General features: G+C 36.6%; 1 protein-coding gene across 3 annotated transcripts in view; it reads left to right on the forward strand.

Annotated features, from left to right (window-relative positions):
• Window positions 1–16,165, forward strand: part of EXOC6 (exocyst complex component 6) — a 240,815-nt gene that overhangs the window by 35,384 nt on the left and 189,266 nt on the right. For all 3 annotated transcript variants that reach the window (XM_027595848.1, XM_027595850.1, XM_027595849.2), the window contains exons 2-4: window positions 14,295–14,466; window positions 15,724–15,771; window positions 15,862–15,952. In XM_027595848.1, coding sequence (XP_027451649.1) covers window positions 14,295–14,466; window positions 15,724–15,771; window positions 15,862–15,952 — 311 coding nt within the window. The remainder of the gene's footprint in view (window positions 1–14,294; window positions 14,467–15,723; window positions 15,772–15,861; window positions 15,953–16,165) is intronic.

Genomic DNA, 16,165 nt, shown 5'->3' on the forward strand with positions numbered 1-16,165 from the left:
ATCTGTGTACAGTGGCGTGTTTGTCATTTTGTTTTCTGTTTTTGTCATTTCTGAATGTGAAGGCAGGCAACTGTTCTTTGTGTGGTTTGTGAGAGTGTGTGTATGTATTGTTGATGTCTGGGTGTTGCCAACTTTATTATAAAGGGGTTAATTTTCAGAGACTTCATTAATAGAGGCATTGCCATAGTAATAACAAAGATACTCTGGAAATGAGCATTGACTATATTACTGACATATTTAAGGTAAGTAATTGCAGCACCAGAATGGTGATTTTTGTGCAGTGAGCTGCTCTTACCTTTTCTTGTGCAGTGTTTTCTAACACTCCATATAGGTCCAAGACTTGGATTGTATACCTGGCTCTGGCCTTTTTAAAGATTTGTTTATTTATTTATTTATTTGAGAGAATGAGAGAGAGAGAGAGTGTGTGCTCAGGGAGGGACAGACAGAATCTTTAATCAGACTCCCCACTGAGCATGGAGCCCAATGCACATATTGATCCCAGGACCCCGAAATTATGACCTAAGCTGAAACCAAGAGCAGCCATTCAGGGCACTCAACTGACTGAGCCACCCAGGCACCCTGCTCTGGCCTTTTTAGTAGGCAAGTGGTGTTGAGCAAATCCTTTAACTTCTCAGACCTTTGTTTCCTTCATCTGTGAGATAGAGATAAAACCAGTAGCCCTATTTTCCAAGCGTTCTTGGGATCAAGTGCAATGATGTACTATGTAAAATTGCTTTGTGGATTGCAAAGTACTAATACAAAGGTAAAAGCTTATTTTTATTTATTTATTTTTGTTAATTATGTTCTGCTTTTGAGTGGACATGGAATTGTCCTCTCTACTTACTGTTGTCTCTGCAAAGCTGTGAAATGACCAACATCAGTGGACTGTGTCAGGATCAATAGTGGGGATTGAGGTCAGCCTTATATCAGGGTAACCATGTTTTTGTTTTCCTCCATACTATTTGTGAATTATACTTATTTGACAAAGTTTTTTTGTCTTTTGAAAAACACAGTATAAAATTAATGTTTATTAATATTTATTTTTAAAATGCATAGTTTTGAATGCTTTCTTCCAAAGTTCAAATTAAATACATCTACATCTGACTTTCATTTTTAATATATTGTGCAGTTTAGTAAAGTTCTTGTTTTTACTTCAGGACCTACTTATATGATGGTTTCTTTTCTAGGACCTCCAAAAATTATGAGCCTGGAATTGCCAGAAAATGTTTATGGTGTTTATGGTTCTTTTCTATTTTTAACCATTATATTAAAGTAATAGGTATCAGGATAAGGCAGCTTCAAAAAAGAGGAAACATTATTTTAATTTCATAGTTTTTGTTAATTTGGTTGAGTATGAGATTCACACCATGTTTGATGCAGTAGTAAAAGAAAAATATTGGATTTATACTTTTTGGTGAAGGGTGCCCTCTAGCGACCCTATTCTTTTTATTAAGATTTGCAATTTGTTTTGGCCCTTGTGTATTGAATATAGAAATAAAAGATGCCTTCAGTTCTCAAAGAATTTAGAAGATGAAATATACACTAAATAATTAGAGGATAAATTTTATGTGTTATACAAGTAAAGATAAATTTTTAAAAAGATAGTTGTACAAATTAATTAAAGGGGGGAAATTTTAGGTAATGGGAAAGTTATTATCCAATATGGTTATTGATGAAATTTTCCTAAAGAAAATGTCTTGAACTGAATTTTGAAGGAAGATTAAGATTGAGGCATATCGGGGCGTCTGGGTGGCTCAGTCGGTTAAGCATCTGCCTTCAGGTCAGGTCATGATCCCAGGGCCCTGGGATCGAGCCCCACATTGGGCTCCTTGCTCAGTGGGAGCCTGCTTCACCCTCTCATCCTGGCTTGTGCTCTCTTGCTATCTCTGTCTCTCTCAAAGAAATAAATAAAATCTTAAAAAAAAAAAAAAGATTGAGGCATATCTTGTGGGGAAAGGGCATCCTGCAGTGGAAAAAGAAGTTAAGGACAGTACCAAAAAGGACTAGTGCCAAAAGGAAAAGAAAAGGATAGAAGAAAAAAAGGAATTATTTTGGAAAATGTTTAAATTTAATTCTAATTTACATATTTTATGCAGATGTCCAAATAATTTGTATTGTACTTGTAAACTTTTTTTTTTTTCAGGGATTCAGGAAGGATTTGGCTGGGCATTTGTGACTTGGGGTTTTTCATACAGTTGCGTCCAGAGCTGAAATTATCTGGACTAGACAACCAAGATGGCTCACTCATAAGGCTGGCAGTTGATATGGCTGTCGTTTTGGAGTGCTCACATATGTGGTCTCTCCAGACCGTTATTTTTTATTTATTTTATTTGTTAGAGGGAGAGAGCACACAAGCAGAGGGAGCGGCAGGCAGAGGGAGCTGAGCAAGGTGCCTGATGCGGACCATCCTGGGGCCCAGGGATCCTGACCTGAGCCGAAGGCAGACGCTTAATGGACTGAACCACCCAGGTGTCCCTCCAGCACATTATTTTATTTTATTTTATTTTTTAAAAGATTTTATTTATTTATTTGACAGAGAGAGACACAGCGAGAGAAGGAACACAAGCAGGGGGAGTGGGAGAGGGAGAAGCAGGCTTCCCGCTGAGCAGGGAGCCCAATGTGGGACTTGACCCCAGGACCTAGGGATCATGACCTCAGCCTCAGGCAGACACTTAACGACTGAGCCACCCAGGCGCCCCTCCCAGCACGTTATTTTAAGGGTAGATTTCTTACATGGTGGGTGGCTTTCCCCAGAGTGGGTGTCCAAAGAAGTCCTGGGACAAGTTGCATGGTTTTTTCTAGTTCCTGAAGTTGCATGTAATTACTTCTGTCATATTCCATTGGCCAAAGTATTCAGAAGCCTGCCCAGATTCAAAAGAAGTAGGGGATATAGACCCACCTCTCAATGGAAAGTGTGTCAAAGAATTTTGGACCTCTTTTGTAAAACTACTTCATTTATTTTCCTACCTTTTTGAAGAATTATGCTCAGTACAGATAAATTTTTAATGATTTAAGGATCAGTAAACCTCTGTGTTAAAGTTAACTGTGCATATGTCTGTTTTCTGCACTTGTTTTCAGTTTCTATTGCATATGGTTGGTACTTAATGAATATTGTTGGAAAGGATACTCCTTTGTCTTTATCCAGGTGTTACTGTTTTGGAGCTATTTTCATTTCTTATTTGTTCCTGGATTACAGAGTGTCAGGGAAAGAATGTTATGGGAACATTGTTATTCATGTTTGATATATTTGATAAAATGGCTGGAAAAATGTTAGGAGTACTGGGTATGATAATTTTATATTGACTACTTTTTTTCTTGCTATTTTATACTACTAAGTAGAATTATATATATATTTTCCCAAATTGAGGGGTCTTGAACAAGCCTTTTGTGCTTTTATGATAGAGAGATGGTATATTTGCTATTTGTTGCTTAAAAAAAAAGGGGGGGCCTTCTCCCAAATGATAACTCATTTACTGTCTTCGATTAATATTTTAGCCCTTTGTTTTTCACATGGATGCTACTGAAATTTTGGGCACCTTAAATCTAAAGACTCTTGAAGGGAATTGCATGACAAATTTGTTGAATTTACCAAATTTACTATATACTAAAAATCTGTGTGTTTTTTTTAAAGATTTATTTATTTTAGAGAGAGAGAGTGAGGGGGAGAGAGCACACGCTAGTGAGGGAAAGAGCAGAAGGAAAGATAGAGAATCTCAAGCAGACTCCCCATTGAGTATAGAGCCTGATGTGGGGCTCAATCCCATGACCCTGAGATCATGACCTGAGCTGAAATCAAGATTTGGATGCCCAACTGACTGAGCCACCCAGGTGCTCCCAAAAATCTGTTTTTAAAACTATTTTTGAGTTTATTAGCAAGCAATTTGTATTGTATAGGACAGTTTTATTACGTTTTGAAATTTTCTGATTAGTTTTTCTGTGATTATTATTGACATTGTCTTCATAGCATCATTTTTAGGGATATTTAATTTGTCAAAAGCTGATAATAATAGAGTGGTTGTCTTATAAATTTACTTAATATTCAGAAAAAGGTATGTCAGTAAGCAAAATACAAAGTTAGTAAGCAAAAGGTTAGTACCAAAATTTCAGTACTAATTATATCAATACCTAGAATCTGAAAAACATTCCATGTAAATATGAAATTGCTTAAGTATCACAAGCAGTCTCACTAATATGAAATACCACATCTTAATAATTATTAGAAATACAAAATTAAGATCAATATATTAGACATTAAGTTTGATATGACATTTGAAATACTGGTGAAAGAATAGTAAAAATGGATATGGACTGGAAGAATAAAGAATGCTTGAAAGGATGTAAAAGCAATTTTTTTATTACTGGAAATAGAGAATTAAGGCTAATGTATCATTTTAAAGAACTGGCAGAAAATATGGTTAATGTTTGAAAAATTAAAAAACAACATTAAAAATCATCCAGTGGAGGTTAGAAGTAGCTGACACAGTTTTATCAGAGATAAAACTGCACATTTCTTTTTTTTTTTTAAAGATTTTATTTATTTATCAGAGAGAGAGAGAGAGAGACTGTGCATGCGTGCACGTGCATGACTTGGGGTGGGTGGGGCAGAGGGAGAAGCAGGCTCCCCACTGAGCAAGGCCAGATACGGGACTCGGTCCCAGTACCCTGGAATCATGACCCGAGTGAAGGCAGACGCTTAACCGACTGAGCCACCCAGGCATCCCACACATTTCTTTTCTGATAAAAGTTTGTAGAAAGTATTGACACCAACAGGTAAATGCAGTGCTAATGCCCAGGGATTCTTTTTTTTTTTAAAGTAGTTTTTATTATTATTATTTATGCATTTATTAGAGAGAGCACAAGTAGGCACAGTGGCAGGCAGAGGGAGAGGGAGAAGCAGGCTCCCCGCTGAGCAGAGAGCCCAATGTGGAACTTGATCCCAGGACCCTGGGATCATGACCTGAGCCGAAGGCAGATGCTTAACTGACTGAACCACCCAGGTGCCCGCCCAGGGATTCTTGAACAGTATTTTTGCCTTTAGCTTTCCAGGATTTTGAAAGTCCATTACCTTGATAAAGTCATAATTTTTCCTTAACAGCTGTTGATTGGCGTTTAATAAAATTCATAGGAAATTGTGCCAATGTTTGGTATTTTAATGGTAATCACTTTGGGTGAGTATCTTTACATTATTCTGTATAGAGCTTGGCTGTGCTCTTGTGTGGTTATGCAATGGAATATCTGTTCTTGGAGAACAAAGGATTCTGAGGTCGAGAAAGGCCATTTTTATTCTGTCTAGAAAACTATAGTGCTTCAGTAAATATAGGTAATTTAGGGAAATTGAGATCGGGTACTTTGAGATTTTATCAATTTTTTAAAAATGTAAACATTTTATTAGAAGTTAAAAAGTCATTTCTCAGCAAATAAATAGAGGTATCCCCTGCTTTTTGAAAGTTTATGTTACATCAGTTCACTTTTACAAAAGACCTACATTAGTACCTGTTTTCACTAACTGAAAGAAATCCAAAGAGCATTTTTGCTTTTGTGAAAAAAGGCAAAAAGTAAAAATCACATTCAGTAGCACGAGCAGTGGGGGTGGCACTGCCAAGCTCCTTCCTGGGGATCTGCACTCAGCTTCAAGCTGCCATAGCTCTAAACTGTGTCTGTGAGCATCTGTGTTTATCTTGATTTATTTTGTACATCTGTTAGCAAGATGTATTCTAAGATATATCAGAAAAACCTAAGAGAGATTATTTTTTGGGTCTGGGAATGCTCAAAAATTTTTCCATATAAATTAGTAATAATTGCTTCTTCAGTCTACACCATTTTGGTTTCATAGGAGCTCTCCACTTTCAGATAGTAGCAGAAACCTGTACGTTTTATTCTCTTTACAGTTACTGTGATGGAATTTTTTTTTTTTACAATGAAAATATGGTGAAAGAAAAAGATACTGAAAATGGTATAACGATATTATGTGCCTTTTGGCAAAAAATATCCTAATGTGTTTTCAGTAATAAGAGAGTCCTTTTTCACATAATATTTTGTGAATGTTGTTTTCCATCCTTAAAAAACAAAACTGGAATATGATTAATAAATCATTTATCTTATTAATAGAATAGAGTATCTTTCCCAAAGCTTGAAGTAGTCTGAGTTCCTCCATTAAGACATTTGATTTGATTACATTAATTTTAAAGAAGCAATTTTAGTATTTAATGTTATCTAGTTTTTTATATCTATTTTATTACCACTAGGTGGAGCCCTGTACATACAATTCAAGAAGGCATTTCTGAAAGATGATTTACTTGTTTAAATGCTATAAGCCTGATACATCAGATGGTCAAATAATGTATAACTCATATTTCAACATTTTGCTTTGGGATGGAAGATTAGATATAATGAAGATAGAAAATGTGTACTTAAAAGAATTTTTATTAAGCTGTGCTTTTAAGACATATACATTGTTTCTATGCATTCCTACTTGCTAAAATTAAAATATGTAAATTAAATCTCTTAGTGTAGCATAGTCCATCTTTATTTTCTGTTCACATGAAATTTTTAAATCATCTCTTTTAAAATTGATTTTACATCTGCATTTTGGCATGATTAGCATTACATTTTGGTGGAAGTAAGGCTTTATTGTGCTAAGCTTTTGGAAGGGAAGACTGAACTTTCTTACATTGAAGTTATTATATGTATAGTTCACACTTGAACAATGCAGCGGTTAGGGGTCACTGACCCCCTCTGCAGTTGGAAATCTGCATATAACTTTTGATTCCCCAAAGATTTAACTACAATAGCCTACTGTTGACCAGAAGCCTTAAGATACCATGAACAGTCAATTAACACATATTTTGTATGTTATGTGTATTATATACTGTATTCTTGCAATCAAGTAAGCTAGAGAAAAGAAAATGTTAAGAATGTTTCAAGGAAGAGACAGTACATTTACAGTACTGTACTGTACTGAAAAAAAAAAACTCGTGTGTAAGTGTACCCATGCAGTTCAAACCATTGTCCAAGGTTCAACTGTACATGGAGCACTAATTTACAACCTTGGTGGATGTGGGATAGTGGGATGTGGGATACCAGCTTTCTGGTTTTGCCATATGTCTGTGTGTATTTACAGGATTTGATTAGGCTTGCCAGTAGACATTATAGCCTTCTGAGGGACATTTTAAAAGCAGAAAAATTCATTAAAATTGTATATTGCTTGAAAGTTTAGAGCAGTAATGTATTTGGCACATTAGTAATTAGATGGATAAAACTGTTAACCGACTTAAGTTTCAAAGATTGAATAGTGCTGAATGGTATTTCCTTTCTTGTCCTGCAGATCAAAATTTCAAAGAATAATGATTGTCATTCAAAGACAAGAAAAAATAGATTTTTTGGAGCCTTTGGCTGAGGTTAGACAAGTACAGGGCTCTTAGTTTTCTCTACGTATTTTGCTCCTCTTTATTTTGTTGCATTTGTAATTTTAACAATTAGCTATGCCTCAGTTCTCATCCTTTTTTTCTGTCTATTGGATGATTTCACCTGATGGGTGCAACAGTGCACATCAGGGATCCCCTATTGAGTCATTCTCAATTGTTGATCTTCAAAGGTGATCTGGTTAGTTGTTATGCCCATAACTTCTCTGCATTCCATGCTGCTTATCACCATTTCTGATTGGAGAGTCTATGTGACATAATGGTTAAGAGCACTGGCTTTGGGGGCGCCTGGGTGGCTCAGATGGTTAAGCGTCTGCCTTCAGCTTGGGTCATGATCCCGGGGTCCTGGGATTGAGTCCCACATTGGGCTCCCTGCTCAGCGGGGAGCCTGCATCTCCCTCTGCCTCTGTCTTTCTCTGTCTCTCATGAATAAATAAATAAAATCTTTAAAAAAACAAAAGAGTGCTGGCTTTGGAGTCAGGTAGACTTGGGGTTAAATCTTGGCCCTACTACTGTGTGACTTTGGACTTAGAGTCTTCGTGTTCCCAAACTGCATTTGTAAATTGGGATGCTAATAGAATCTATGTGGTAAAGCTGTAGTGAATATTAATGAGGTAATGCATGCAAAGTACTTATTAGTAAGTACTTAATTGTATGTTACTGTTTTGTGTTTGTGTTTGTTTTTTTTTTTTTTTTTTTTATCTTCACCACATTAAGCGAGAAGCAGCAGATATGACTCCTCTTTAGTCAGTTCAGTCACTGTGGGGAATTGTTGCCAGGGAGTTGCACATCTTCGCTGCTTTCCATATCCTCCCTCCACTGTCTCTCCAAATTATCTCTATAATTAAACGTAGTCCCTTCAAAGAAAAGATGGATAATTCCTGCTATGTATATGGTTTCAAGAAATACTTGGGGGGCACCTGGATGGCTCAGATGGTTGTGTCTGCCTTTGGCTCAGTTCATGATCTCAGGGTCCTGGGATTGGGCCCCGCATCGGGCTCCCTGCTCAGTGGGGAGCCTGCTTCTCCCTCTCCCACTCTCCCTGCTTGTGTTCCCTCTCTCGCTCTGTCAAATAAATAAATAAACTCTTAAAAAAAAAAATACTTGGGAGAGGAATTTCTTTTGCTTTATTCCCTTTTCCAGTGTTCTTATGCATATCCACCCTTTCTCCTTCCCTTTTTTTCTCTATTCACTCAGCTATTTATTGTTGGCTTTATTAGCAAATTTTCAGACTAGTTATTTCTAATATTACTTTTCATCAGAGTGGGTAGAGGGTTAAATCAACTACATGTATTGATTAATTCCATTTTTAGTGCTTGTGTCTGGCTCTTAGATTTGTGCTGTATCTATTAAGTTGAGAAAGTCAGAACTAGGAACTTCCTAGGGTCCTTTTCAGGGCCAGATTCTATCTTGTGATGAATTTTGGATTCTGCCACTTGCTTGAGCCTTCAGTACATTTTAAAAAGTGCAATTAATTCCTGTGGTTTAGAATGTTTCCTCATCTCTCCTTCTTTATTTCTGTGCACTCTGCTCAGAATGATCTCATTGATATGGATTATGGATGACACGCGGTTATATCAGCTTGGGCTGCAGCTTGTACTCGTGTCTATAACAGCGAGTGGTTATCAGGAGTCGGGAGACTAAGACTTAGTAGTAATAGGTGGATCATTCACAGTACTGATTTCTTAATGTTATTTTTATTGGGGCTTGAAGTTCTATTGTAACAGCAGAAAACATGGGATATAAATAGTTCACCCATTTCAGGCTTTGTTTTTCTATTAATGGGAAGTGAGTATTGTATATGTTCTGATACTGCTTTTCTTCATACTAATAACATCAGTAGAAAAAGAGGCATTCACCTATGATGCTATACTAGATGCATTGGCAGTGTCTTGAATTACTATAAAATAGGAGTAGTTTCGTTTTTAAAACTTAGGAGAATAAATTAGACACACTGAAAGATGGACTTTAAGAACTTTCTAGAATAAAATAGACTTCTGGAAAAAATTATTTTTTTTTTTCTGTTTATATATTATTACTACTTTTAAAAGAGAAAACAGGGTTGTTTTTGTACTGACAGAGGTGGACCCTCTTTGGAGGGACATTGTAGTAGGGCAGTCCTGAAATATCTCTTTAGATTTTTGCTACAGTGCTACAGCTATCACAGAAAAAAAGAGAGTAGGCAATTCTTTTGGTATGTTCTGTTCACGACCTGGTTTTTAAGAGCCAGATACGTTTCAAACTTGTATTAAGATAGGTAAAAAAAAATTTTAGAGGGGTGCCTGGATGGCTCAGTTGGTTGAGCGACGGCGCCTTCGGCTCAGGTCATGATCCTGGAGTCCCGGGATCAAGTCCCGCATCGGGCTCCCTGCTCAGCGGGGAGTCTGCTTCTCCCTCTGATCCTCCCCACTCTCATGTGCTCTCTCTCTCTCTCTCATTCTTGCTCTCTCAAATAAATAAATAAATCTTTAAAAAAATTTTAGAAATGCGTGTATATGTATATTACTTCAATACGTATTCATAGTTATGAAATAAAAATTTGTTTATAGCACACCAATGTCAGATAAACTTTCTCTTTCATGTGGATTTTCCTTCAGAATGTATGTTTAATTAGGAATTCTTATTAAACATAGTAATTATAGGAAAAGCACATGGGAAGCACAAAAGTACTTTGGGAATTCTAGTACTGTCTCAGTCCCTCATTAACTAGACTACACTGAGCAAGCCATTTATTGTTTCCATGCCTACTTCCTCACTTGTGAAAAGAGGGCAGTGGTATTTTCTCTGGTGTAGTCTAAGAAATAAATGAAACATTAGATGTAAAAAAATGCAAAAGGCCCCATAACTCCTTTACCATGGAGTATTAGCCATATTTGATATTTGTGGCCACTACTTATTCAGCAGCCAATTCACTCATTTAATAAGGATTTGGTTGTCTTTTATGTACATAATATGCTAGCAGCTAGTGTATATTGAGCACTTACCATATGTCAGCTATTGCTAAGAATTTTTCATTTGTTTACTAATCCTTAAAACATTGTGATGTAGATACTTTTTGTTTGTTTGTTTTTAAAAGATTTTATTTATTTGTCAGAGAGAGAGAGGGAGAGCACAAGCAGGGGGAGTAGCAGAGGGAGAGGGAGAAGCAGGCTTCCCGCTGAGCAGGGAGCCCGATGCAGGGCTCGATCCCAGGACCACGGGATCATGAACTGAGCTGAAGGCAGATGCTTAACCGGCTGAGCCACCCAGGCGCCCCTAGATACTGTTTTTTTTATCCCTATTTTATTGTTGAGGGAGTTGAGATTTAGAGAAGTCAAGTGGCTTATCTAAGGGTGAACAGTTAGTGTCTTTTCTGAGTCCATCTACCTATCCATCCATTCATCCTTCCAATTATTCATTCATTATTTATTAAGCATCTGCTATGTGATAAGTACTCTTCTGGGGCCGAGCATGCAGTGGGGGAACAAAACAGACAACTTACATTCCAGTGGGCAAAGGCAAAATAAAAGTGTGAAATAGTATATTTGAGTTTATTCTACAGGGTTAAGAGTGATGTGGTGATAAAGTAAACTCCTTTGTTTTAAAAAAGAAAAAAGCAGGGAAGGGAATTATGGAATTGTGTGTGTGTGTGTGTTTATAGTATAGATATTGTAGCCAGAAAGGGCTTCATCAAGAAGGGGATAAAAGACCTGAAGGGAGGCATTACATGTGTACGAAGTGTGATTGAGGCAGAGGAAACAGCATGTGTAAAGCATAGGGCAGGAAAGTGCTTAGTGTGTTTCAGGAACCACAAGGAGGCCAGTGTTGCTGGCATAGAATAAGTAAAGTGGAGAGTAAGTATTAGGAAGTGAGGTCAGTGAGATAATATGGGGCAAAATTATATAGGGATTTATGGGCTGTTGAGAAATAGGGTTTGGAGCAGAAGAGAGACATGGGATTTGATATATATTTTAATGGGATCATTCTGTCTACTGTTGAGAACAGATTGAAGGGAAGCAGGGGTGAAATCAAGGAGACTGATTAGAAAGCAGTTGGTAACATTCTAGGCAGATGATGGTGACTTAGTCCAGGGCGGCACCAGTAGATGTTGTAAGATGTGGTTGGATTTGCTGGATTATTTTGGTGGGGAGAGTGAGAGAAAGCGAACTGTCATGGGTGATTTCAAGGTTTTTTGCCAGAGCACCTAGAAGAATGGGGTTTACTGAGATGGAGGAAGACTGTGAGAGGAGCAGGTTTGAGGAAGAAGGTAGGAAATAATTTTGGACATATTTGAGATGCTTATCAGATACCCAGTTGGAGAAATATATGAGTTTGAAGTTCAGGGGAGAGTTGGGACTGGAAACATAAATTTGGGAGGTGTCAGTGTTCTTATGGAATATAAAACTCCAAATCTGGATGAGATTGAGAGAGTAGTACAGGTAGAAAAGAGATGTCCAAGATCAGAGCCTAGTTCTAGCTCAGCTCTTAAAGGCCCAAATTTTTAATAATCACTATCCAATATCGCTGTCTCTAGTATTATAATAGGTACTCATTAAAAACCTATAACATGGAGGCTGCCCTCAAAAGCTTATGGTTGATACGAAGAAACAAAATACAGGACATATATTTGAAAGGTTTAAATTACAGTGCAAAGTATAATATATGATTACATGTCACAAGGAGTGGAAAGGACTATGAATTTACCTGTTATGCTTATGAAGAGATTACTTGGCATGGAAATGATTGACAGAGTCCTGTTGGAGGAAATGGGAATTGAACTAAATCACAAACAGTGGGCAACAGATTGGGGGTGGCACATTTTTGGGAGGTCCCCAAGACTACCATTAAGTTCAGAATTTACTACCATCAAGTTCAGAATTTAGAAAGCTGTTATATTCACAGTTGCTGTTTGTTACAGCAAAAGAATATGGATTAAAATTAACATTAGGAAAAGGCATATAAGGCGGGGTCTAGGAGAGTTCAAAGCAGGGTCTTCCAGTAGTCCTTTCCCAGTGGTCATGCAGACAGCACTTACTTCTCCCAGCAATGATGTGTGGCAACAGTCATGGAGTATTTGCCAACCAGGGTAACTCACCGAAGCCGTGGTGTCCAGGGTTTTTCCTGGGGGTTGGTCACATAGATATGGCTGACTGTCGTGAGTTGCTTACCCTCAGTCTGTAGACTCTCTGGAGCTGCTATAATGTGGCCAAAGGCCCCCATCCACTGTAAATCACATGTAAAGCACATTGCTAACTTAGATTATTTGGCATTGCCCAAGGCCCCCAAGTAAACAAAGACAACAATCAGGTAGAACATTCCCAAGGCTTACCTTCCAGGAGCTGGGGGCAAGGGCCAAACCTTTCTTTGGGCAAGGTCAATCCCTTTCTGAATGGTGGTTGGCAAGGGAGGGTAATGCCCCTACGTGGAGATAGCATGAGCTGAGATACAGTAGAAATGTGTACACCATATTTAGAGAATATTGTGGTGACTGCAGTATGGCCTTGCGCTTGAGAATATGAACTCTGGAGCCAGACTACCGGGATTCATATCTCATCTGTCCCTTGCAAGTGTGGAATTTATAGCAGTTACATAATCTGTAACATCTGTAAAGCAAGGGTAATAATAATACCTACTTTATAGGCTTATTGTGAGGATTAAAAAATTAATATATAAAATGCACTTAGAATATGTCCTGACACAGTAAGTACTGTAGAAATCAGTAGTTTGTTCATCATTCTTTAATCATTTACTCAGTGATTCTTTTTTGAGCACTAGTGTGTTAAAGACTCCTGTCCTGAGGCTCAGACCTTTATTTCCTGATATCTAGACAGTTTCCAAGTATCTAGAGGGTTTGTGGCTCATTTAATAATAACATGTTCAAAAAGAAATTAAGTAATTTTTCATACAAATGATTTCTACTAATGACAGTACTATCAATACAGTTTTATTTTAAGATTTTCAGCCCTTGCGGGCGCCTGGCCAATACACTCAATTAAGCATCCAACTCTTAGTTTCAGCTCAGGTTGTGAGATGGAGGCTTCCATCAGCCTCGGCACTCAGTGTGGAGTCTGCTTGAGATTCTCTCTCTCCCTCTCCCCCCACCATTTGTGCTCTCGCTCTCTGAAATAAATAAATCTTAAAAAAAAAAAAGATTATCAGCTGTTGCTATGAAGTTAAAACTTGTATTTAACTGGCAATCAAAGAACTTAATTTGTAGAGAAGTGTTGATCCCTTGTTATATTAAGTGGGATTCATTGTGATGCCTCTGCATTTATTCTGTTGCCTCAACTGTTACTTGAAGATGGCATGCTATGTAATTTGGTCTGTGGTATCAGTGATAGAAATGATACCTTTCTAAAGAAAAGGTTTGTCATAATATGCTGCTGCTTGAGGGCTTGCACTTTGTAGAATTGCATTCCCTTCTGCCCTGCCATCTTTTTTTTTTTTTAATATATCAGTCCCAGTTACATTTTTTCCCCTTCTCTTTGGACCATGATAAGCTTCAGAATAGTGACTTTGGGAGCAGGGTAATTTAGAGTGAAGAGACTTTTACACTGGAGAAGTAATTTGCATGTAAGAGATAGGAAGGTGTTTTTTAGGTGTGTTACAGGCTTGCTTACTTTAAACCATTTAACTTATGCTCCGAAGCAACTGTAATTTAATGTTGGTACTATATCATGTTATGATGAATAGCTTTATATTTAAAAGTCATATTCACAGACTTAAATCTGGGTATCAGAATTAAGTAATTCTTGAAATATATGAATGTCTCCTTAATATACTGATTACAAACCAACAAAAAATTATTAGCTGTTGCAAAGAATGGGCTTAATAAAGAATAAATTTTGGTGAACTGGGAAGTTAATGTTAGTTTTCTTTTTTGTGTACATTCAGGTCTGTGTATGATGACCAACCAAATGCACACAAGAAGTTTATGGAAAAGTTAGATGCTTGTATCCGTAATCATGACAAGGAAATTGAAAAGATGTGTAATTTTCATCATCAGGGTTTTGTAGATGCTATTACAGAGCTCCTTAAAGTAAGGACTGATGCAGAAAAACTGAAGGTAAGAAATATTTTAAAATTCTCTTTATTTTTGCTCTCCTTAGTCAAGTATTAGTTTGTAGTGCATACGTACAAATCATTATTAAATGTACTATTTTCAAGAAGTGAATTAGTGTGTATATTTGGAAATGCTCTTTATGCTCTATTAACATAGTTGTCATGCTAATGACAGAAGTAATCTCTTTTTTGTAAAGCAAGTAATGCATTGACTTAACAGGATTTCTTTCCGTGCAGGGAAATGAACTAAAAAAATTCATACAAAGAAAGGCCTCATTTGCAGTTTTAGAATTTTAAAAATTGCAATTAGTACAATAATGATAAGCTATTCTTTAAAATTTAAAAAAAAACTATAAGTGCTTGTGTTTTCAAAATTATTTGATAATATTGAAATTTTTTTTAGTTTAATAACAAAGCACAATTTTTTAAAAGAAAGTTGGTCTATATTTTCTGCCACACAGCAAAAATATTTATTAAATGAGACCTGGATTTGTTCAGTCAGAATACAAAGTATTTAGTTATAAGAATTGGCCTATTTATCTTTCTTTACATTTGGAGAATTTAGCAGATAAAATGACCCTGGTTCACTAAAAGTTATGATTAGAAAACCATTATATAAAGGATATTCAGATAACAAGAGACCAAATACAGCATCAATGAGGTCAATGAGCATCTTTGTTCAGAAATTAATGAGATTTTTAATAAACTAGAATGTGCTTCCTTACTATGATGACCTAATGAGTCACTTAATATGTGGGAAAATTTGAGGTTGAGCTTTGTCTGCACCTGCAGCATTAAAATGTTGCTGTGGATTGAAATTTCCGTGTTTGATGTTAATCAACCACCCAGTGTTTGCATTCAGCAAAGTATGAATGTTTAATTACCATAAAATGCAATCACCATTTCGTACAGACAATGAATGGCACATAGACCTCATTGAAGTTATCAAAAAGGGACCAGTGGTCAATTGGGTCAGTGATTTGAATTGTTTGACAGACTTAGAGAAGCAAGTAAAGTTCAAAAATCTAGATTAAATTTGAGAAGTTTGCCACAGAATCTGTTAAAAAGAACTGTCATAAGTAATTGAAGTTAACAAAAGCCCTTTTCAATCAAAAGTTCAAGTTCAAGCTGTAGAGTTAATTTGAATTTGCATTTCTTTGTTCTAAGTTTCTCATGAAGCATGATCTGATTACAAGGGTGAGCAGTTATATCAGGGCAGTTTTATGCATATTTGTCTAATTAAGGTGAAATTATTTTTAAGGTGCAAGTTACTGATACCAACCGAAGATTTCAAGATGCTGGAAAGGAGGTGAGAATACAATACATTTCTTGCATATTTAATAATGTGGATGCAGTTTAACTGTTTGCTTAAAAATATGAACATTTCTTCTTTTCTAAGGTGATAGTCCAAACAGAAGATATTATTCGATGTAGAATTCAGCAGAGGAACATTACAACGGTAGTAGAAAAATTGCAGTTATGCCTTCCAGGTGAGTTAAACTTGTCTATAATTTAATGCTTGGCTTGGTAAAATTATAATTTAATGATAGCATATGGTCATTATTCATTATGCAAATTATAGATTGTTTGGTGATTGCCCCCAAAAGCTCGTGGTTATCTTTCTTATCTATTTAGTCCTTGAATTTTCATGGTTTTCTTGTCTTACAAAGTTTTGTTTGATGATCTGTCACATCAGGTTCCTA

Source organism: Zalophus californianus, chromosome 15 (assembly GCF_009762305.2).
Source record: "Zalophus californianus isolate mZalCal1 chromosome 15, mZalCal1.pri.v2, whole genome shotgun sequence".
In the NCBI taxonomy this organism is placed as follows: domain Eukaryota; kingdom Metazoa; phylum Chordata; class Mammalia; order Carnivora; family Otariidae; genus Zalophus; species Zalophus californianus.